Consider the following 22,882-nt stretch of genomic DNA (forward strand, 5'->3'; position numbering starts at 1 on the left):
GTGTTGTTCACTTTTGTTTTAAAGCTTTCCTCAAAACTACTGTGACATTTCTTACTCTTGCTCTCTGGTATACAGTAGCAGTGGCAATGATGATAGCAAAATAGGAATACGGATACTTTCTTATTTATACTGATTATCCAGATGTGGCTCTTTCGCAAAGAAAAGCAAGCGAGAGAGTCTTGTAAGATATCGATGTTGTTTTGGATGGAAAAAAATCGATGCTGGATTCAGGCATTTCGTGTCTAACCCTGTCTCGCCCTCGCTCCCTAAAAAATATAAAAAAATAAAAATAAGAAACTTAAAAATTAGAATGTTTTCTATTAGGGTTTTACCAGGGTCTTGCGTAATTATTCCGCATATGCTCACTATCAAACTGTAAAATTCTTCAGGGAAAAAAGAGATGCAACAATGATGTGGTTTGTCCCCTGTAACGACAGGGACGAGCCTTTTTATTTCTCCTGAATAAGAAGAGTTATAAGTGAAGCATCTGTGGTAATGAGATGAACTTGCACTTCAAGCTCTCACTGAATACAGCCCTTCCTTAAAGGTGATCTCTTATCTTGGGGGAAAAAAAGAGATGTTCAATTTCAATTCCGTGATTATTTTTTTCCCTTTAAAAGCCAGAACACATTTTATCAGCTTCCCGCTCGAGCTGAGTTGGTTCCCTGCTCCTCTTGCAGGAAGGGCCCTTAAACTCCTGTGATTCAGGAGAGAAGCTAAAAGCAGCTTAATTAGCTCCTTTGGCTGGGGAAGTGTTAAAACCTGACTCCTGGCACTCTTTCAATTTAGTGCTTTAAAATGATAAGCCGAATCATCTAATTCTATATACAAATCAACTGGCATGCTACTGCATGGTTGAAAGGGTCACCACAATTATGTAAAACATGAGTAATAACTATAATTGGGGTAGTTTGCTAATACAATAAAAAGCTCTGAACATGAGAAAAGTTATGCTCACAGCAGCAGCTATCACTTCCTAAAGTAAGAATTCATGGGTGAAATGACATGAAAAAGATGGTTATAAAATTTTAATGGAATGATAAAAGGCAAAAGTCAGCCTCTCAGCTGAATTCTTAAAATCCCTATATATCACAATCAGCTCCTTAACTGTAAAATCAATGTGGAGTGTAACATGTTGTCAATGCAGCTGTCACCGGAGGGGAGACTGGGAAGTATGACAGCCACGCAGCTCAGCTGGCCAGTGATGAAAACGCAGCCACACAGGCCTCTCTGTGGGCGTCACCGTTCAGAGAACCCCCTCCCGGTGCTGCGAACAGGGGCTCCCTCCCTGTTCAGATCACCGATTCATCCTTCAGGCCGTTCCATTACGGCATAGATGACGAAATGTCGTTTCATTTGGGTAAATAAAATGATCTTTTATGGGAAACTATTTTGCTTATCAGCTTCAAAAGTTCAGCCCCAGTTTGAGAGAGAGTGATAAAGTTGTTAGTGGAGGGGCCTGCTTATTTATTTTTATACTCAGGTGTGTAAACCGAGGGAGATATACGTGTATGCTCATGTGAACAGACGGCTCGACCGGTTTACACGTCCAGTGTGTCTGTCACTTTCTGTGGTTTTCACAGGTTTTTTACATATTTTTTGCTATGAGAGTTACCCAGGATGGCTCAGTTTTCCCGTTATGTCTCCATTATTCCCCTGAAGCAACTTTTTACCATTCTAATTAAAAACTCACTCCGTTTAAAAGCTCTTTTCAGTAATATTAACTCCACAAATGAACATTCCCCTAAATTTGCCAATGGATTCAAAATCAAGCTGGCAAATATATGGATGTATAATTACACGGAGCAATATATTACATGCTAATTGTCACTGTGGCCTTTGACACTCACTACGACACATTAGTAGACGAGTGATGGAAGCTATCGTCCCTTTAATCATGAATTCTTTTTATCAGTTTATTATTTATACCCCAAATACCACCCGAACGGATTTTAGACAGCTCATAAAAAAAAAAAAAGCTTAAATGTAATAGGGCCAATAAAATAAAGAAATATTAATCTTGTGATGATGAAGAGGTTACAATAGTATTGCAAAACAAATAAGAATGAGCACTATGATTTTGCATAAAAAATGAATATTTAGCTTCTTGACAACTAAGAGAAAAAGGGCTGATAACATAAATGTCATAGTTTAATACAAGAGACATCTGAAGACTAGAAAGTGTCGAAGTTGAAAGGATACTCTTTGATGGTCTGAAAGTAGGAGAACGGACTTTGGGGGATTTTTTTTCTCCATTTCTCCCAAGACCAGGACCAAAGAGTATCAACTAGAAAGAGGGCATTCTCTTCCTCAACTGGGGGCATATTGTGCAGCCAACGGCTATGGATTCTTCCCTGCAAATTTTAAAAGTATATGTTGTTGATGCGAGAATTCACAAAGGGAGAAAAAACGCTGAGAAAAACTAAAGGGTCCCAATTTGGAAGAGCAATGCGACTTAAGTGCCCCAAAGAGATTCAAGAGCTCTGAGGATGTGGATAGGATTTTTTCATTCATCGATTCATCCATTCAGAGGATTTCCAGTTTTCGCTTTGATCTTAGGATATAAAACGAATGTAAAAATAAATACTTTTTAAAAAAAAATTCGGGAAATGCAAGAGTTTGAGGAGTGGAATCTATGCCCCAGGAGACAAAGTATGTAGCAACGCACACACAGAGCCATTTTACTCTCAAAGGCAGCAGATTAAGCGCTTTGCTTTTTGTCATGAGTCTTCTGCTATGGGTAAAATAATCACATCACTGTTTGGATAACATGTTGGCATTTAGAAGTTAACATCTAAAACAATTAGGAAATGTTATTTGGAGTGGAGAAAGCAACATAATCGGGCGGCACTCTTGAAACTTGGTAGTTCACATTTCCTCATAAAATAAAGTCTACTGATATAAATGTGCTCCACCCTCATTTAAAAACGTCCCTGTTTTTCTCTCGCATAGAATACTCAAGATACAGGCTGAGACTTTAAACTCTAAAACATACCAACAAAAAGAGGCTTGCGATGCAATATTAGTTTTAAAACCTAAATATTCTTAAGGGCACAGACACACATAATAAATGATTTGGGAAATCCTGCTCTAACATTATCTTGATCAATTCTGGGTCAATTTCAATACCACATTTTTCTGTCATAAGGACTCAAGAGTGTTTTACTCTCGTTACAGGTTGTGAGACTAAGAACAAGGATAAGTGTTTTCCTTTTGGAAATCTCTTTACCGCTCCCCACTTTATTTTGATATAGCACGTGGTTTCGGGCTAGCAGAAGCCCCTCTAATTAGAACATTCATTACACTAGTCTAGGCAGCTAACACTGCCAGAAGGCTGCCTCTGACCAAGGCAAAGCATGAGGATTGCTTTGGGGATTTCCTTCTCTGGCATTTGCCTCTGATCTTCATCCTCCTTGTCTCATATTCAGGGTAGAACACTCTACAAGCCACCCTCCAGGTCTCAGGTGTCATGTGTCACCTCCTACAGCAATTTCTGGTTCTGCCTTCTTCTGGACCAATGGTAAGGAACAAATTTGAAATCTGGTATCAAAGTGAACTCCAGAGAGAAATCATTCCCTATGCCCTCCCCTGGTCTTCGCCAGCTAGGATTCCCTCATAGGCCATGCCGACGACACGTTCTGTGGACTCGCTCTCTAGAAATCTCAGCTCAGCATATTCTCGTTGCCGTTAGATGCTGTGTGCTCCTTGCCAGATGGTGGATGTCTCGAGGAAAGAACGTGTCTTAATCATCCTTGTGAGTTTCCTGTCTCTTTCAGTTACTGGTTGGTACCCAGCAGGTACCAGTTAAAGCTTGCTTGGTTGAGTTTTCATGGATTTGCTTACATAAAACTCTTTTCAAATGGCACTTTAGCTAACAATTTGTGGAGACCTGCTCTACAAGAGACTCCCCACCGGGCACTGGATAAACAAAGATAAATGAGACAGAGCCCTAGGTCCCGAGAAATTACAATTTGATGGTGCACAAGTGAGGACCAAAATTCTAAGGTAGCAATGAGGATGGAAGGCTTCACAGAGGAAGTGACACTTGAGCTGAGGCATAATGAATGAGTAGAATTTTGTCAGACAACAAATGAGAAATGTGTTCTGTTAGATATAGATTTCAATTAACATTGCAATGTCTTTCTGACTCCAGAAGAACCTCTGTTCCTTTGTAAACTGCTTTGAGAACCTCAAAGATGAAATACAGGGGGGAAATACTCAAAAATGGTGATGGAAAAGAAAAGTAAGATGCAGATACTAGGATAATTTGCCTTATTGTTTCATCTTTTGCTCGCAGTGCAATTATAAGTTTCAAAAATATAACAAGACCTAATATAATGAGTAAATACAGTGTATTAATAGTACTTAAAATAGTCACTGTGTAGGTAGTGATATATCTTGCTATCTTTTAGCATACTCCAGTCAAAACTCACGAGTCATCTATTGGCAAAATAATGAGCACATGCACATGAAAAACTGTTCATATAAATCTTTAGAAAATGATTCAATTCTCACAAAGTCATTTAATAATGCCTCTTAGATTACTGGTTAAAATATAATATGGAGTTTTAAACTACAAATTTGGGGAAATGATCAAATTTTTGAAGACTTTTAAAAATATATGACAACTGAATGATCTACTATATAACCTTTTTTTTTTTTTTTTTGGAGGTAGAGAGTGAGGTTTAGAAAACAAACTCACTTTAATCTGGTAATTCATTTGATCTAGTCCCTTGTGTATACCAATATGTTTGTTAAAATGATTGAAATAAAGAGATAGTCCATATTTCAATCCTGTAACTTAAAAACTTTGAGAGAAACAGATTACTCGACTTTTATCGGTCTATGGAATCCATGTTTTAAAGAAAAGTGAATTATCTCATATTTGATACACAGGGCAGAATTTCAATAGGCAAAAGAGCATGTCCATATTCAAGGTGAAGGTGGAAGAAACAGGCCCTTCCAGCCAATCACAAGCTCTGCGTGGATAAAATGCGTAGAAAACAACTATAAATACACAAGAGAGGAAACAGAAACACAGGCAGGAATGATGGTTATTTCCGGTTAAAAGATACTAAAAATTCCAGCTGCTAGGCAAGCGTCTTCGTATTATGAATTATATGCTCCCAAGTCCAACACAATATGAATGCATTTTTGCAAGCTGCAGACATGCAAGTTGCCTGGATTGTTAGCAGCACATAAAAACAAAACAAAACAAAACAAAACAAAACTTGTTATTACCTGATTACAAATAGTTGAACATTATACTGACCAAGATGACTGGAACAAGCATCTTTTGTTAATACAAGTTTAACAGGATTTAAAATTTCCACAGGGGATGTGCATTATTATTATTTGGCATCAGCACACTGGATCTTTTTAAAAATGCATGGGACTCCACATTGGTGGCACACTTAGGCAAATGACAAATCATGTGGGAAAAATTCATTAAAATTCCTCACAGCTCTTTCCTCTGTCCATGAGAACTTCTCTTTGCACCTGAGCATTTGTCTCTCTGGCTGTAGTTCATTTCCTGCCTGGGTATCTCTGTCTGGTCTCACCTGCATCACAGGCTTGACGAAAACCTGTCTTGCCATCTCACACAAAAAATGTTGCTACCAGCGACCTTTTTTTCTGGCTCCGGGATGTTTTGAGGCATTGGCTGAGGCCGAAAGGTACCTACTGATGGTATGGAATTTCAAAGTGGGCATGAGGTGACTTCTCTGCTCCACTCTATAAGGCGATATGTAGAATTTCTACACTGGGAATCGCACTTCGGCAAATGAGAGGTGCTGGGCAGGATCAAGTATGAAGTGTGATTCTGGCAATGGCGCTGTCAGCATGGGTGGTTTTATAAGCAATGCTTTTGAAGCCTTGACAGAAAGACTGCTTGTGCCCAACGCCAATCACTCAGCTTTTGTCAATTCAATCGCACATCCTTTCCAAGATGGCATCCATCTCCAGTGACACCCCAGACACAGAGTGCACTGGCATCATGTTTCAGGGGTGAGTGTGCACGGGCAACTTAGCCTAGAGCGGCCAACAACCAGCTGTTGGCTCTTTGCTAAGGTGTATGACCGACCACCCATGAAGCAGGAGAAGGAAGACATCATCGGGTTTGGGGAAAGGATTTAAATAAAAATGATGGCTGGGTTTCTTGATTTAAGCCCTGCTATCTGATCATTCTTATTTAAGGAAAATGAAGGATTAATACTCTCTTCTCTTTGAACCAGGCCATAATAATCATAGGGAAGGCAGAGTCTCTGTGCATGAAAATTATAACTATGCGGAGTCTATAAGACTCGTTTTACGGTAAGATGAGGCAGGAGATAGGTTTGCTCAACAAAGGATGCTGTGCTAATTGGTACTTTGCAATATTTTGAATTTTATTTGTGTGCTAACTTCCTGCCTGCAGATAGGAGATCATGGCCCCAATTTAATAAAAATCACCACTTAGGTAATCCAAGTGTCAGCCTTTCTCTGTGGGAACAGAAATTACGAGTGCCGAAAAAGGGAGACCGTTTTCCTCCTCCTCCCATGTGGCGTTCTAAGAAGCTATCACCTCTACGGTGGGCTGAACAATTATTTTTATATAATCTTTCAAGCATGCTACATTGAGGAAGGAGATTAAAAATCTATTTTCAGTTGTTTTTTAAAGATTTCTTCAAAAATCTATTCTGAGTGTGAGCTCTCCAGTTCATAAATCTGTATACAGTTGGTGACCATGCTGTCAAATTCTCCAGAGTAAATGTCACATTCTCCCCGAAAAGGGGGTAAGGCGCTTTGAGTGGTGCATTGATGCTTTCTCGGCCTTAGGTGTTGTTTATTGCACTGTGCTGATAACTTACTAAATGGTACCCCTGAGACCAAAAAAACTGAATGTCTCCTTCTAAAGTACCTAGCTTGCTCCTAGGGAGTAGTTATGAATGGGAGAAATGGACAAAGTATTATATATTATTGTTTATAATGAGTTTTTGTAATAAAGTAAGCTTTAAGGGAGGTAAATAGTTCTGGTTCTATCTCATTTGATGTCTCGCCCTTAGTAAAAATAAGACAACTAAGGGTATTGTGGAAATAAAAGAATCTATTTAATACGCAGTTGACACTGTTTCAAACACCAAACCTTTCGACTAATATCTAGCCTTTTGAAAGTCACCCAGGTTCTCATTGAAAATGGAGCTAGAATGGCAATTGGCCAACAGAGCAACATCTTCTAAGGAGCCTCTGATTAAAAGACTTGACAAGATTAAACCTACAAACCTCACTGCTCAAAGATATAGCGTCCTCATTCACTCTCTGTAGAGTGATTTAATTTCCAATTTTTCTTAAAAAATTATACTTCCACCTATGCGCTTTCATAGAATTTATGTACAACTAAATATTATACCCATGTGTTTATTTCCCATACAAAACCTAGTAAAAACATGGATATGCAAATGTGACTGTTCCATGAAAAACAAGAAAATTCTCATTATTGGTTGAACAAGACAATCCCAGTCTACTCCACGTATTATATGCAGGATTGCTGTTACCAGATCCTACTGCTCCACTCTAGAGGCTGTCTTTCAGGTGCTGGTAAAAGTACTATGCAATCTATTTCCAGGAAAAGGCATAATGGCGCTCTAAGCATCCTCATAAAGTAAGGACCGCATTTCATAGTCTTCTACCTGCCAGAATTCCTCCAAAGCAGCAAACGTTGTAACATTTGGTCACAGAATAGAAGATGATAACCTTTCTCTTGCAAGACACCTAGGTGCACCCTACAGGACAGAATGGGGCCATATCATAACTTATTGTAAATTACTACTCTCTGTACATCTAACCCTCCAAGGCCACATTTTCCTTCTTTCTGGAGAGTAGTAAGAGTATGTCCCAACTTTGCAATATGTCCACCCTTACCCTGCAAAAGATTCCTGACACTAAGTGTCAAGAAAATAGGGAAGGCTTATTTCTTTGTTTGGAAAAACTAAAGACATCTAAGATGCCACAGTGTAGAGGACATTTGGCTGTGTACTGTTCAGATCACTTACTGTCCTCTGTCGTCATGAATACAATCCAAGCACTATGCGCACTGCCAAACCCATTGGAGGCAACCAGCCGAAACGCGTACTCTGTGTGCGGTTGGAGATCTCTCACTTCATAGCTTAATGATGCAGAAGGACTGGAAAATAACCTATAAGAAAGAAATGTTGATGATGAAGCTTTAGACATTCAAAGAATTTTTTTTTTTAAAAGAGGAAAATCCAACTGCAATGCATTTTGAGAGAATGTCAACATACGTTTAAGTACTGTAATTTTCTGTTGTTACATGATATCTCTGTAAGAGTAAGTAGCCATTTGGCTGAGGGTTTGTAATACTGCATTTACATGAGCTGTAAATTCTAGCAGCACTGAATAAATTCTAGTCTAGTATCGAGAGTGATTGTCATGTGGAATATGTGGAGTAAGTATTATAATTTTGTAGCCACAGTTCAGATGGCGTTTTGGGGGTTTCAGGTGTATGCATCATGCCCTATGTAATACATGGACTCATGAAAAGTTAAAGGTGAAAATGTTATTTTAAATGCTATATAAGTGAAAAACAGATTATTTTTGCAAAGCAAATAATGGTCTCCGAGGCTGCTGCTCGTATTTTGTTTGAACTTTGGAAAGGCAGTCTTTATTTGCCGCAAATGAGAACTGGCCTATTGTTCGAAACCTGAAATTTATATAATGATATTAACCAATGTTACCCCAAGAAATTTAATGAAAAATATACTTTAAAAAAGATAACGTAAGTCACATCTATATTGCGAAACCAACGCGACAGGAGGATGGACAAAGCAGAGGGCTCACTCGAGAAGTCCGTGCGGGGGGTGGGCAGGCCTCATCTGGAGCTGGTATCTGGGAGAGGCCGGGGCATTGTCACGGGCTGGTGTAGACCAGACAACCTGAAGACTGGTTGGAGTGGCAGATGAAAGCCTCGGAGGCAGCACGCCATCTGGAGCTGTCGGAAAACACAGATGAATTAGAGCAGAGAAAACTGTGGAGAGCATATGCTGGATGGAATCGAAATGCTCCATATACTGGAAAACCTTTTCCTCGGGATCAACAACAGCGTTAAACATGGTCCATTTAATTTAACATTTTCATTCCTGAACTGCTGTCCTTCTTACTGTTGATGTCGATACAATTGCATTAGTATCTCAGTCTTAAAAGCCAGGCCCCCAAACAGAAGGCGGATGAAGGTGCAGCTCATTCACACCTGTACTTCTGTCTACCTAACTGGAAACACAAAGGGGATCCATTGAAGCAAATGTTAAATGTTACCTTTTTAATTTCACTTTTGCTTGATAATCGGCTGATCGAACAGTGGCGTCCAGATCTTGTATTTTCCCCCACATCGCCTGTCGCCACCTAACCACACACGGCTAACACGCACAAAGGGCTTTTTTTCTTTTTTATGGAGAAAGGTTTATTAAAATTGTATTTTTCTACAATGATAAATATATGTGATTGGCTGAAATTAGCAAATTTTAGCTTGAATTTTCACTGACAAAAATAGAAAGGCTAAACTTTCCTCATGAGTTTTACCAAATCAGTTGCATCTGTAATAGTGACTCTGCTCTTATTCAAATATGTTGCAAGTTGGGGCATGTGTGTTGTTTCTTTTCTAGTCTAGTTGAGTCTCTGGTAAATCTTTCCTCTATTCAGCACACCTGCTTGATGCCATCTATCAGGGAAATCTCTTTGAATAGTTCTAGAAGGCCTAATAGGAATGAATTAAACTAAAGCCTATTCTGCTAAAAAAAAAAAAAAAAAAAAAAAAAAAATTGACAAGATGACTCTGGTCTGTCTGTAAATTTTTCCAAGAGGTACAACTTGAATATACCTATCATATCAGAGTTTGTTCCAATGATAGTCAGAAACTCAAAAGCAAATTAAACAAAGCCCTGTGGCATTAGAAAAATCACCTATTGACCTCAAGTTTATGTTTTTTATCTTTAAAATAAGGATGACATTTTCCCTTTGCAGGACTGCTGTGAAGACCAGAGACAATGTAAATAAAGCACTTTATTTTGGGTCCTGGCAACTGTTGTTAGTTATTATTACTATTATTATTTTAATGGATTAATCTGAACTTCTCAGCATAACTTAAGTGCTACTATAACATAATTCTAAAAGAGTATTCTGATTATTGCAATATGAGCTCCTAATGACTGAGGATTACTAGAGGCCATTGGTGAAGAAGAAATCAAAATAATAAAAACATATATGAGGGTTCATTTTTCAACTTTCTTTTGTACGTAACCTTACGCAGTGTGTTAGTTTCACATACTCTCCAATTCAGGAGGATCTCCCTGTAAACGAAGAGGCTAATGAATGACCACTGATGAGAATGGAAGAATTAGATTACGTGTTTCATCAATCTAAGGATTTTGAGTTCATCGATAATTCACTAATTTATTCGCTAAACATGTATTGAGCATCTACTCTGTGCAAAGCAGTGTTCTTTGTGCACAGGGCTAACGGCCCTGAGCAGAGTAGACATGGCCCCGGACCCTATGGCTATGGAGGAGGCGAGCGATGAACAGACAGGGACGTAAGATCGTAGCAGATGGTGACATGTGCTCAGGAGAAAAATAAAGCAGGGCAATGGAAGAAAAAGCGAACAGGAGTGTACGATTTTAGTTATTACCTAACAGTTAAGATCAGACAGGAAAGCTGCAGGAAGATCCTGCCACCGGGTGACAAGGGAGCAGAGACTTCAATGGCATAAGGAAGGGGGTCGTGAGAATGTCTGGAGGAAGAGCGCTCCAGCTGGAGAGAGCGCGGGGCGGAGGGGAAGCGCTGGTTGTGTTTTGGGAACTGAGAATGGCCAACGCGGCTGAAACAGCCTAAAGACCGGGAGAGGAAGAGAGGTCGGAGAGAGAGAGAGGCAGGGTCCAGATCCCTCTGGGTCCTTCGAGGTCTAAGCTTTAAAAGTCACAGGAGGGACTCTAGGTGCTGTTCTAAATGGGGTCGGGGGCCACTGCAGGATGTGAATAAAGGAAACAGCATCCTTGCCAACTGATGGAGTCTCCTCCTGGGTGCTAATGGAGTGGGGACGAGAGGAGAAACAGGGAAACCTCCACTTCAGTGATCAAGGCAAAGGGTGGCAGTCACTCAGGGTCCAGTGATAGCAGTGGAGACGGCGATAAGCTTTGCTGTTGCGAGTGGAGTGTATTGGTAAGAGGAAATAAGGGAGTTAAAGTCGATGCCAAGGCTTTCGGCCTAAACACCCAGGTGAATGGTGGTGTCGTTCCAGAGATGAGGAACACTGAGGGGAGATTTTTGGGTACGTGTGAGGTGTCCACGCTCCAGTTGAGAGGTGTATCATGCATCTTTGGTGGAGACGTCAGGAAGATGGGACTCTGGGTAGGGTTGTGCACCAATGTATACATGCTATTCAGTGGCTTAGACCTGCAGAACCAAACCAGGGGTGAGCGTAGACAGGGTGAGTGCTGAAGAGGTCTGAGAACTGAGCCTCAAAGTCCACCAAGGGGAGGAGAAAATGGGGAAGTATTTAGAAAAGTTGTGGTGTCGAAGGAAGTTTTCCTAAAAACCGGGAGATGTTACAGCATATTCATGCTTATTGGAATTCTGAAAACTGATAAACCGACACCTCATTTAAAATAGAGTCAGGAGGCTAGACGAGAGCTCTCTCAAAAGTCATTCAACGCGCTATGGATCCCAGCAGGAAGAGAAGTACCTTGCATCTCCAACAAGAAGTAATACTACTTTACTGCCTCGGCAAGAGGAAGAAAAGATTCCACCTTGCCCAGTAACAGCTTGGCCAACGGGAAACTGTCATCACTCAACCAATGAGAAGTCATTGGTTTGAACTTTCAGTTTCCACCAATGGACTGTTTACAACAGACCCTCCCAAGTCCATAAACGAGCATTCTCCTCTTTCGTTTCTCTGGACCTGGTATATGTCCCAAATTGCAATTTTTCGTTGTTCCCAAATAAACCCAATCCGCTGGAGAAATATCTGGCTATTTGTTAAAGGTCGACAGAATGACCCGGAAGAGATTGGGGGAGATGATAATGCAGGAGAAGAAAGAATAATTGCCAGCACACGTTTCTTGTGTGGGAGACAGAGGCAAGACAGCGCACATGTGAAGGGAATTGAGAGGCAGTGCACACAGGCTGTTGAACAAAGCAGGGACACTCCACCCATTGCACAGAAGTGAATGCAGACAGGTAGATCTGCTGACGGGTAAAAAGCAAAAAGATCTCTCCTGATGGCATCCATTGTCTCAGTGAGTAAAATAAAAGCAAAGGTATCAGTTTAGTGCCAAAGCGTCGAGAGTAAACCGAATGCTTGAAGAGAGATGAAACGGTACAAAATAGTTCTTTCAGTCAGCAGAAATGTGACATGACTAGGAAAGGCAGTAAGATTGCTGCCCACGGCCGGCTATCCAAAAACTTAACTCTAAATATTTGGTCTGCAGGACGTTCATTGCTAAAGACTCTTCAAGTGACACTCTGTGAACACCAACGGTTTTAACAATGACGGTTTCTCACTTGATATAGTCTTTAACTGATTTATAACAAATGCACTTATAAAAAGGGCACTGGCAAAGAGTCAAGTGCAAGTTGCATATAATATATAACATAAAACCATGTCCCTCATTTGATTATGTTTTTGTCTAATATATATATTTTTATGCCAAGGAATATGTTATTGACAATTCAAATTCCAAATAAAAATCAGCTGTAAGAACTCAACTAATGAAAAAATTAGTTTGAAATACATATACAAAAAATAATCTCTTCAAGTGTTAAAGACTGCATAACCAAGCTATTAAGGAAAACCAGAGAAGCACCCCAGAGTAGATCCCACAATAACAAAGTGTCTTGAATTCTCTTCTGACTGATAATAAAACAAATGTGCTCCATTAAATTGGTCACATTCTGATTATATAAAATTGCAAAATATTTCCAACCAGAGCGATCATCTTAAATCATTTCCACGGAACTATCCGTTCCTTGTGCTTTCAGTAACACTGGGTCTGGAAACCTCCTCTCCCCTCCAGTTAACCCCTCTTATCCTCAACCTATTCCTCAGAGGCTCCTTAGCACCAAAGCAATAGCTGGGAGCCAGCCATAATTCCAGCCCTGGTTTCTTAACAGAAGAGCCGTGTATCTATCAGCTTGATATATTGTCTCCAAGATGCTATGTTGCTCAAAAAGCTTCTCTCAAGTTTAATATGACCCTCGCGGGGCAAGCACTCCACAGTCAACCTCCTGAATCAACACATCTTGTCCAGTAAATACTAATTCTACATGGCAGCTGGATAAAACAGCTACCCCAACCTATAAATTCAAAAGAAGGGAGTTTTTAATAATATTTCCAACTTAACCTTTTTTGGAAGGCAAAATGAATACAAAACATTAAGTAATAAATCACGGGTTGGACTAGTCTAGGTCGTATAATTTCCTGAAAGTATGGTTTTAGTAAACTTTTAAATGATGTATACTTATGGACTCTTCCATATAAAATGAACAAACAGAAAACAGAGAGAATGCCCCCAAACTTTGCCCCATATAGATACAGAGAACCCAGAGGGGACCTCTAAAAAGCAAAACCAGAATTAATTCATGTGGCTGGTGATGACTGAGGCTCTAGAGGCCAGAACATGAAAGTTTTGGGGAGAAAATGAATTCAATGTGCTTCTCACATGTACCAGTTTCTCAGACGAGCCCACCGACTTGTTACTCCTGCAACGTACTTTTTGTGTACGTGTGTGCATTTCAAAATGCTGAAATAAAATATTGCATTAAAATACCAAAGAAATTCATAATATTTTGTATCGAATTCAAAATCTGTAATGAAAGATGTCTAATGCCACTTTGCACAATGTTCTCTTTGGGGGTGGGAAAAGGGCCGGATAGGTAGAAAAGGGACTGGACCACATCTATTTGATATTTAAGAGATAAGACACGACTCAAATAATTACCACACAGAATGTGGGCACAGCATAAAAACGGCGTAAACGCTACAGGGGTTTCAGAAGTTAGGATCTCACATCCAAATATGCAGTGGACCGTGCCTTTCAGTGGACGAAGCCCACTGCCATGGGGACGCTGTTAGCTTGTTCATGGGAGGTGATCATGTCGACAGCCTAATTCCGTGCCTAGGACACCCAACAACTCTGCCCATGCTTATCCCCAGCAGATGTGATGCTTCCTGCTGGCTTCCCTTGGAAGCTGAGGCCAGCCCAGCCCAAACCACTCTCACTTCAGAGACTAGAATGCTGGCATCCTCATTCAGGTCCCCTTGTCCCCGTAACATGACAGAAGCCATGGCCTGTGATCTATATGCATCTGACTGCATCACTGAATAGCCTGGCAGATATTCAAAACCCTTGGATTACAAATTTTCCTCTCATTTTCTAAAATAGCTACATAAGAACGAGGGTTTTAAATTCTAGTTTCCAGAATGGAAAATGAAAGTTCAGACACATATATTGAGTCATTGAGTCATAAACAAATTGAAAACAGAAGGCAAGACTCAATTTCCAGTCACTAAACCATATGCCATTAAAAAAGATATTAATTATGAGGAATATGCAGATGTGCTAACAAATGGACAGTCAACCTTGAACACAAATAGAGCAGCATTAAATGGTGACAAGTAGGTTGAAATAGATTTAATGTTTGCAAAAGTCTCTCATTATAACTAACTTTTAGAACTCATACTATGTACTAGGTTCGCTAATATAATTATTTCTAATTCTCAGAAATACACTACAAAACTGCAGTGTTAACTCTTCGTAGTATAAAGAATCTGAGGCTCAGAGAGGTTACATATTTTATTCCAAATCACAAAACTAGTTGTTGGCAAAGAGGCTATAAACTAGGATTGTTTAAATCCAAAGACAGTGCCCTTAATTCTACACTACAAAACAGCAAGTTATAGGAGGTGATTTATACTAGAAAATATTAAATGTTAAATCAATATAAAAGCAGATCACTTATAACATTAAATGAATTAGTAAAGGTTAGATTTACTTTCTGTCCAAGTCATATTTCTAAACAGTACTTTCCCAGTCTTATTTCTTTGTCACAGCTGGGTCCCTGTCTCCTTATTGTCCCCAAAGTCCCTCATGTAGAACTACTGGTGTGAGTTTGCTAGTTCTCAGTAATTAGTCAAAGCCCATAGAAATTCAATGACATGCAAAAGAAATAGGTCTCCATGTTAGTAAGAGACAGATGTTTTTAAAAATTAAGTGTTATATTTTGTCATGGAATTGGTCTTTGGCAATAGAATGTTAAAAGTAAAACAACAGTATTTTAAACTTGGAGTGGAGATCACTTAAAAACCACCAACTTTAACCTCCCATCCCAATAAAGAATCCTTGCCTAAAACATCCCAGCTGGGTGACATCAGGTCTCTCTGTTCATTATCAGTGACAGGAAAATGGCTCCTTTCTAAGCGGCCCTGTTATGTTATTGGACGGTTCTTCTTGTTGGTGAGCTTTTCTGACGTGGGTCTCAGACCAGATCCCTTCGGCTGGATGTCATCTTGTGTCCACACGGGACCTCCTGAGTTGACACGGTACTCGAAATAACCAGCGGGACGATCCTGGGCACTGGGTGCATATAGCTGGTCACACGCACACTGCACTCCCAGGGCCTTGTCCTTGCCGTCCTAATCCCCGAGAATAAGCCTCTGCGGCTGACCGTCATGGGAGAGAACATCGGGCTTTTTTGAGCAACTGCCCTCTTTCCACTGAAGCTCCCCGTTTCAGGTTAAACGCCTCCATTCCCTCCAACTTCTTTCTACATGATATGATTCCTCAGCCATATCTAGCCTTGTGGCCTGACTCGGATGCGTTCCAGTTTGACAATGTCTCTTTTAAAAACAAGAAGCCTCACGTCTCAACAAAGTGCTCCTTGTTCATCCTGGCCAGAGTAAGATGCAGGGAGACTTTGCTTTCTGCAGCCGACGTGGCTGGAAGCTCACTCGGCATCTTAAGTTTGGTCTGCTTCATACTGGAGTTCATCAGTGTCATTCAGATGGGCTATGCCGTTGATTCAAAATGGTCATCTGAATAGCTAAAAAAGGCCAGGTCAATCATTTTCCAATGAATACACAGAATCTGAGAGTAATATCATTAAAGAAGCAAAGTATTTAAGGGGGTAATGTAGTGCCTAACACAGTGCTTCATATACAGAGATTTCTGAAAAAAATGGATAGATGGATGAACAAATGGAAGGTTAGAGAGATGAGCTGGTAGTGGGTAGGATCTGCAGGAAAACATCTCTCCCCCGTAACCCTAATAATTGTTAGGATCCAGACCACATTTTTCACTTACAAATAAAGACCCAATTATCTGAAAAATGAATTTTTTTTTCAACATAAAAGACATTAATTGCCTGGAGTGTACTAACACGGCAATATCAAATTAGATTTGAAATATCACTTTACAATTCATTCATTTTTATCGTTTACTTCCCTCAATGTCTCCATTTCACAGATGTGAAAACCAAGGTTAGAAAAAGTTAAACAGCATGTCTGATGTACGTGACTAATAAGTGACAACCTATGGTTTCATACCCGTCTACTGTTTCCAAGGCTAAAATCCATCTCTCAACACCAAGCTGAATCTTAAACTTAAGTCTAGCCGTTGCTTCTCCCATAATACACCAAAGTAATTGTAATTTAAACTCTTTAAGAGCAGAGACCTTATTTTTTATTTCTTTATGCAACCTTTAGAGCGCTTAACGGATTTTGAAAATACTAACCAAATGATAAAACTCGGTGTCTACAGAACTAAAGAGAGCCCCCCTTTTAAAAGTATGTATTTTATAACTATAAAAATAATATTCATTATAGAAAATTTGAAAATTACCAAACAGATGAAGAAAACTATTATCCATACATACACTACCCAGAGACAGGCAGTGTTATACTATTATAAACTCTCCTGTTTCCTAATATACTTAAGAATATGATTTTTTAAATGGTGACGCTGAATAATTTTAATATATTATTTTGTAAACTGTGTGTTTTACAAGATATGATGAAAACTCTATGTCATTAACTCTCTGCGGCATTTTCAGTAACATGACTTTTAAAAATAATTGTATGTAATACTTTTATAGACTAAGAACATTCACTTAACAAGGCTGATATTGATGGATATAAAATGATATTGTTCTTGGTATTATAAATAATACTGAGCATTCTGCTAAATGTATCTTTTCGTTTCCTTTTAGAATTGTTGGGTCAATAGAGATAAATATTATTACCATTTCAGATATAATTTGACAAACTGTTTTCCAGAAAGTTGCATTTACTTATAGTCCCATCAGTAAGGTATGAATGCTCCATTTTCCAATATCTCCATCAAAATGAATATTTTGTATATGTATGGATTTATGTGTACTATATACATATATAATTACATATAATCTGTATATATACTATAAAATCTATCAAGGGACCTAATAATTAAAATGCATCTAGTTATATGTCAGGCACTATTCTATGGGAATATAGTAATGAACAAATTCAAACAGTTTCATCAAGAAGCAACATATAGACAAAAAGAAATAGAAGCATGTCTTTCTCTTTTTTCTCACTTTTTCTGAGGTCTTTTCCTCACAGCTTTACTGAGGTATAATTAACAAATTATATGTATTTAAAGTATACAATATGATGATTTGATGTATATATTATGAAATCATTACCACAACCAAGTGAATTAACACATTCATCACCATACAGGTACCATTTTGTTTATCTGTTTGTGCTAAGAACACTTAAGATCTATGCTCTGGGCAAATTAGAAGCATTTCTAATATAAGAGGCTTGAGATTAATGAGGTAGGAGATGGGGGCTTTATAGGCCCAAGCTAAAGAGATGATGACGTTTTCTCAAGGTTGTCACCAGTGTGGCATAAGTAATTTGTTAATTATATCTCAGTCACCAGTGTGGTATTTTGGACAAAAGTTCTTTCTAGGAAGAAAGCATGTGCATAGAAATACAAATTGGTAGTTACAAAAGAATCATGGGGATGTGAAGGACACACAGGAAATATAGTCAATAATACTGTAATAACTGTGTATAGTGCCGGGGGTACTAGACTTATTGGGGGATCACTTCGTAAAATATATAAATGTCTAACCACTACGCTGTACCCCTGAAACTGATGTAAAATACTGAAAGTCAACTCTAATTGAAAAAAAAAAAATAAAAAAAAAAAAAAAAAAGAAATGTAATGTAATGTTCAATGTAATGTGTTGACCTTGTTTGGATCCTGATTCAAACATGCCAATGGCAAAAAGGCCTTTTTGACAGTAGAAGACATATGCACACTGATAGGTATTAAATGATATTCAGTAATTATTTTAATTATTTGATACAATATTGTGGTTATATTTTTGAAATGTGGTGGATAAGAACTTGGGCAAAGTGTTGATAATTTTGCAGCTAGCTAATAGGTACACTGGGTTCATTATACTATTCTCGTTACTTTTGTATGTTTAAAATTTTCCATAATAAAAAGTTTTAAAAAATGTACATAAAGCAAACATTTTGTAAAAAAAATCCATAATTCCTTTGTTACTGAATTCAGGAATAAAATAAAATGTTTTGGACTACATCATTGAATAAAACCTTAAGACAGTATATTTGTCTTGTTCATGAATATCATTCATTTGCTTCATTTAAAATAATTATCTAAAAAAATTCAGCTTTGTAAAATTAAAAATAGATATGCTTAGCAAGGTTTGGTCTTTCCCTGACTCGTTTGGGTCTACATTTCTGAGGGAAACCCAAAATTCACAAACATTTGATGGACTATGCCAATCAAGACTGGTGCAAATATTTGTCAAAAGTATGTGAAACCCAACTGTCAGATCTCACCTAGCTCTAGTAATTGTTCTTCATGAAATGAAAAATTGTCTCCATGTTCACTAAGACTGCTTTAATTGGAACAGAAAAGAAGTGAGGATATCCCCAGTTCCAGTTTATAATAGGAGTAATATAGAAAGAGGAGGCAGAGGTGGGTCAAGGGCACCAGAATAGAAAGACACCACTGAATACTAATTGCTATTGACCATCTTGAGAAATGAAAGATTCCACTTCACATTAGCATCCATAGGACCAAGGAGACTTACCTCTGCCTCCATTTCTCTTTGTGGTGTAAAATTAAAGAGTTGCTTAAAATTACTCTGCAAGACAGTTTCAGTGAATTTGTTAACCAGGAAACATCACACAGACTGAAGTCATCTTCTGTTAATTTTGAAATACCCCAAAGCTGTGAATGATGCAGCTCATTGTGCTCAGAGAAATATAGGAATGTTGAATTTCATTAGATACATTATTTGCTCAACTAGAATATGGAACTGTCACTTTGTCAGACTAATTAGAAGCCCTGAAGTGGGTGGTCGCAATGCCCAGAAGATTTTTTTTTTTTTTTTTTTTTACATCTCAAACCACCAAGTTTTATTCTCTTTTCACAGATTTCCTAGATTTAGATACTCTGTTTAAGACTTTGCTCTTGACATTTAAATTCCTTAGTATTCCTAAAAGAATTTCTTAGTATTCCTATTATTTTGAATATCATCATATTCATCCAAATTAGTTTCTAGGCAGTGTAGATTAAATTCTTTATCCTTCAGAACTGATTACGTGAGCCCTTTCTGTGGAGTGCATCTTCAATTGGAAAAATAATTTAAAACATATACAACAAAAATATGAGTAGATTAAGTCTATCCTATTTTTAGTGAAAATATTGTTCATTCACTTCATTTAAAATAATTCTCTAAAAAATTTCAGCTTTGTAAAATTAAAAATAGATATGCTTAGCAAGATTAATACATAATTTTAACTGAGTAAATTTATGCTAGGTCAAATTCACTTTCTTTAGAAGAGTGCAGTAAACAGTCTCTTGATAAATGTATCTAACAAGAACAATAGTAAAAGAAAAAGTGGTAAATAAGATAAACTATTGTATTTTAAAGCTGGACTCTTTCTTATGATGTCCCTGAATCTGCTCTTCTGGGATAGAATCAAGAGCCAAGAAATGAAGTGATCTTTGAATAGACGACAAAATTTCAGTCATTTAATGATGGAAGAACCAGGGAGGACTGGTTATAAAAGTCATCTTAACAATGAGATCAGACCTAATATCCAAGTTGATTAATTACTCAACTAATAACTAGAAGACATAGCCTTAAAACACTCAGGTTACATATGGGACATCCCTTATCTCAACAGGCCATGAATTTCACATTCTCTGTTGGGGAGAACAAAACGATAGTCATCAGCAGGACCAAAAAATGCTGAATGACTTCTAAAAACTGATTTCAGCTCATGAAATAAAGCAAAACATGGCTGAATAACTTGTTCAAGGTCATGTAGCTAATAGGAGGAGAAATTAACCTCCTCCTACTAACTATATGAACCCAATCTGGTTAATTTTTGAATCCACGTTGTCAATTACTAGGACAATTTGCCTACATGCGAGTGTGTTTACATGTGTAGGGGTTATAAACAAAAGACACAGAATATGGCATTTTCATGCATATAATTTTTATCTTGTATACTGTTTTATCCCCTCAAGCAACTTCTAATCTCATATTTTCTTAGGAAGTAAGAATTTGCAAATGTTATATTTTCTAAGAAAGGAAGAACTGACACAAAGGTAAAAATTAAGTTCAGATTATGAAGAATGTTTCACTGGTCAGAGAGTCTGGCTATATAAGAAGAAATTAGGTCTAATACTTTCTAAAAAAAAAAAACCTCTCATGAATATTTAAACCTTACATGTTCAGAGTAGCCTGCATTCATTCATGAGTTCTAGAATAAGACTGGCTTTGGCCACGTCACCGTCAGACGTAGCAACAGAAATTACTGTATGTTTTATTAAAAACCTAGTTTTGTCTCTCTCTCCCTCTCTCTCTCTCTTTTATCTCAAACTCTAATTTAGTTGTTGTTCCCTTAGGTACAAAGTACACAGTTCATAATTCATTCGATATAAAATGTCAGTTTAGATTCTTGCCTGTCTTTGATAAATGAGAAAAAACGTGTGTATTTCAATTTCCTCGATGCCAGAACTACTGGGAACAACCCCTGTTGTGCTTCTCAAAGACCTCTGTGTTAAATTAAACATCAAGATCCCAAAACTGTAGGGAAGGATATCTCTATGACAGAGAGTACAAACATGTGAGACAGAGAGAGAGACAGCTAATGCTTTTCCTACCAGTCAAGTAATATCTCCCAAAGAGCATCTTTGATCCTCTAATTAGTCCTCACTTATAATTTAATACAGCACAACCACTCCGCTGTTTCCTTACGTAGCTTTAAGAATCGGTTGTTAGAATCATCAAGGAAAATAAAAATTTATATGCATGGGAGTTCATTTCATTTTCAAACAGTGATACTTGATGCATATTTTGTGTTATTACAGATCGTGCTTTATATCCTTTAAACAGTCGAGCACCTATTTCTGTGGCAGCTGGTCTCCCCAGCCCACGCCCATCCTTTATCCTTCGCCCAGACCGTTAAGGATGGTTATGAGATTATGAAATCCCATCTCAGTTGGACAAGCCGAGGCCTAGAAAGGAGATCGCTTTTCTGAGGTCATGCCATCAGGAAATAAGAATGTTGGGGATGGCGGGTGGTGGCGAAGTTAAAATTCAGATAATCTGACAGAAACTGTGGTCAACTTGCTTAACGAATGCACTAAATTTAAGAGACACGCTTATTGGATTCACAGAGTCAACCACGTGAACAAGATTCAAGCCTTTTTTGTAGTCATGTCCCCAACCTCAGACTTCGATGAGAAAAGCATTTCTCCTTTCTGATGGCCCAAAGGACACAGTTGGTCATTCCTGTGACCATTCCGAATCCCCGACATGCCAAACTGGACACAATCCTGCGTTCTCCAATAGTCCACCTGTGATGAAGTGTCCTCAAGTGACTGTCATGTTTTTAATCTGTTCATGGAAAAGTAGTTTTAATACAGGAAGAAAAGGATTCATTCATTCATTCCTCTCTCCCTTCATTTTTACAAATACAAGTTTCCTTGCTCTCTTTCTTTTAATGACGTTTTAATATTTTCCCCTAAAATTAACATTATTAAATTGTCTCTTTGCAGGAGTGCCAATTAGGTACAATCAGAAGATCACATCTATTCATTTCCTTTGATGTACAAATAACTTCATTTGAAAATAGGCCCAAAGAGAGGACAACTTAGTAATTGGTAGTAACAATGCCACTGTTATACATGAATGTTTTGGGAAAATGCATTTGAACAAATTTTGAAGAGATTGTCCCACATCAACACAAAAGCCTCTTCAACAGCAAATCAGATCAGAACACTTAAATTTTCTATTATAAGCCGATGAAAGAATGCAAATCACAGCTCGTCACTGGAGAGTAAAAGTTCAGAAAAATATTTTCAGAAAAGTAAAATAAGTCTTTTCTCCAAAATAATAAATACAAGGTTATTTTAACATTTTCATCAGATTGGAGTTTATCTTAGGAATTCATAGGCAAATATGAAAGAAGTTTGTCAAAATACTTGGTAGGCAAGTAAGTAGTTATATCCACACTGGAAAAGGATGGTCCACTTGGCTGATTTTTGCTGTCTACACACAGAGCGTGGGCCACTTACTGTTGCTTATGCTTAATGTTTCCTTATAAGGCTGTAAAAATATCTGTTTTAACAGAATATTTCCCCCTCATTAGATTTTTAAACTTTAAGTGCCTGGGTCATATAACTAATCGAGGACAGCTCTGTAGCTCACTGGCAGCAGGCTGTGGATACCTAAAGCTTCCAGCAAATGATACCCTTGAAACCATATTTGATACAACTATAGAGCCAGGTAACATCTTCAG

The 22,882-nt window shown here is 38.2% G+C and overlaps 1 protein-coding gene across 1 annotated transcript in view; it reads right to left on the bottom strand.

Annotated features, from left to right (window-relative positions):
* USH2A (usherin) overlaps positions 1 to 22,882 on the bottom strand; it is a 564,162-nt gene that overhangs the window by 179,668 nt on the left and 361,612 nt on the right. The window contains exons 38-39 of the mRNA XM_025049837.1: positions 8,836 to 8,986; positions 8,031 to 8,173 (exon numbers count right to left, since the gene is read on the bottom strand). Of these exons, the coding sequence (XP_024905605.1) occupies positions 8,031 to 8,173; positions 8,836 to 8,986 (294 nt within the window). The remainder of the gene's footprint in view (positions 1 to 8,030; positions 8,174 to 8,835; positions 8,987 to 22,882) is intronic.

Source organism: Pteropus alecto, unplaced genomic scaffold, assembly GCF_000325575.1.
Source record: "Pteropus alecto unplaced genomic scaffold, ASM32557v1 scaffold65, whole genome shotgun sequence".
In the NCBI taxonomy this organism is placed as follows: Eukaryota; Metazoa; Chordata; class Mammalia; order Chiroptera; family Pteropodidae; genus Pteropus; species Pteropus alecto.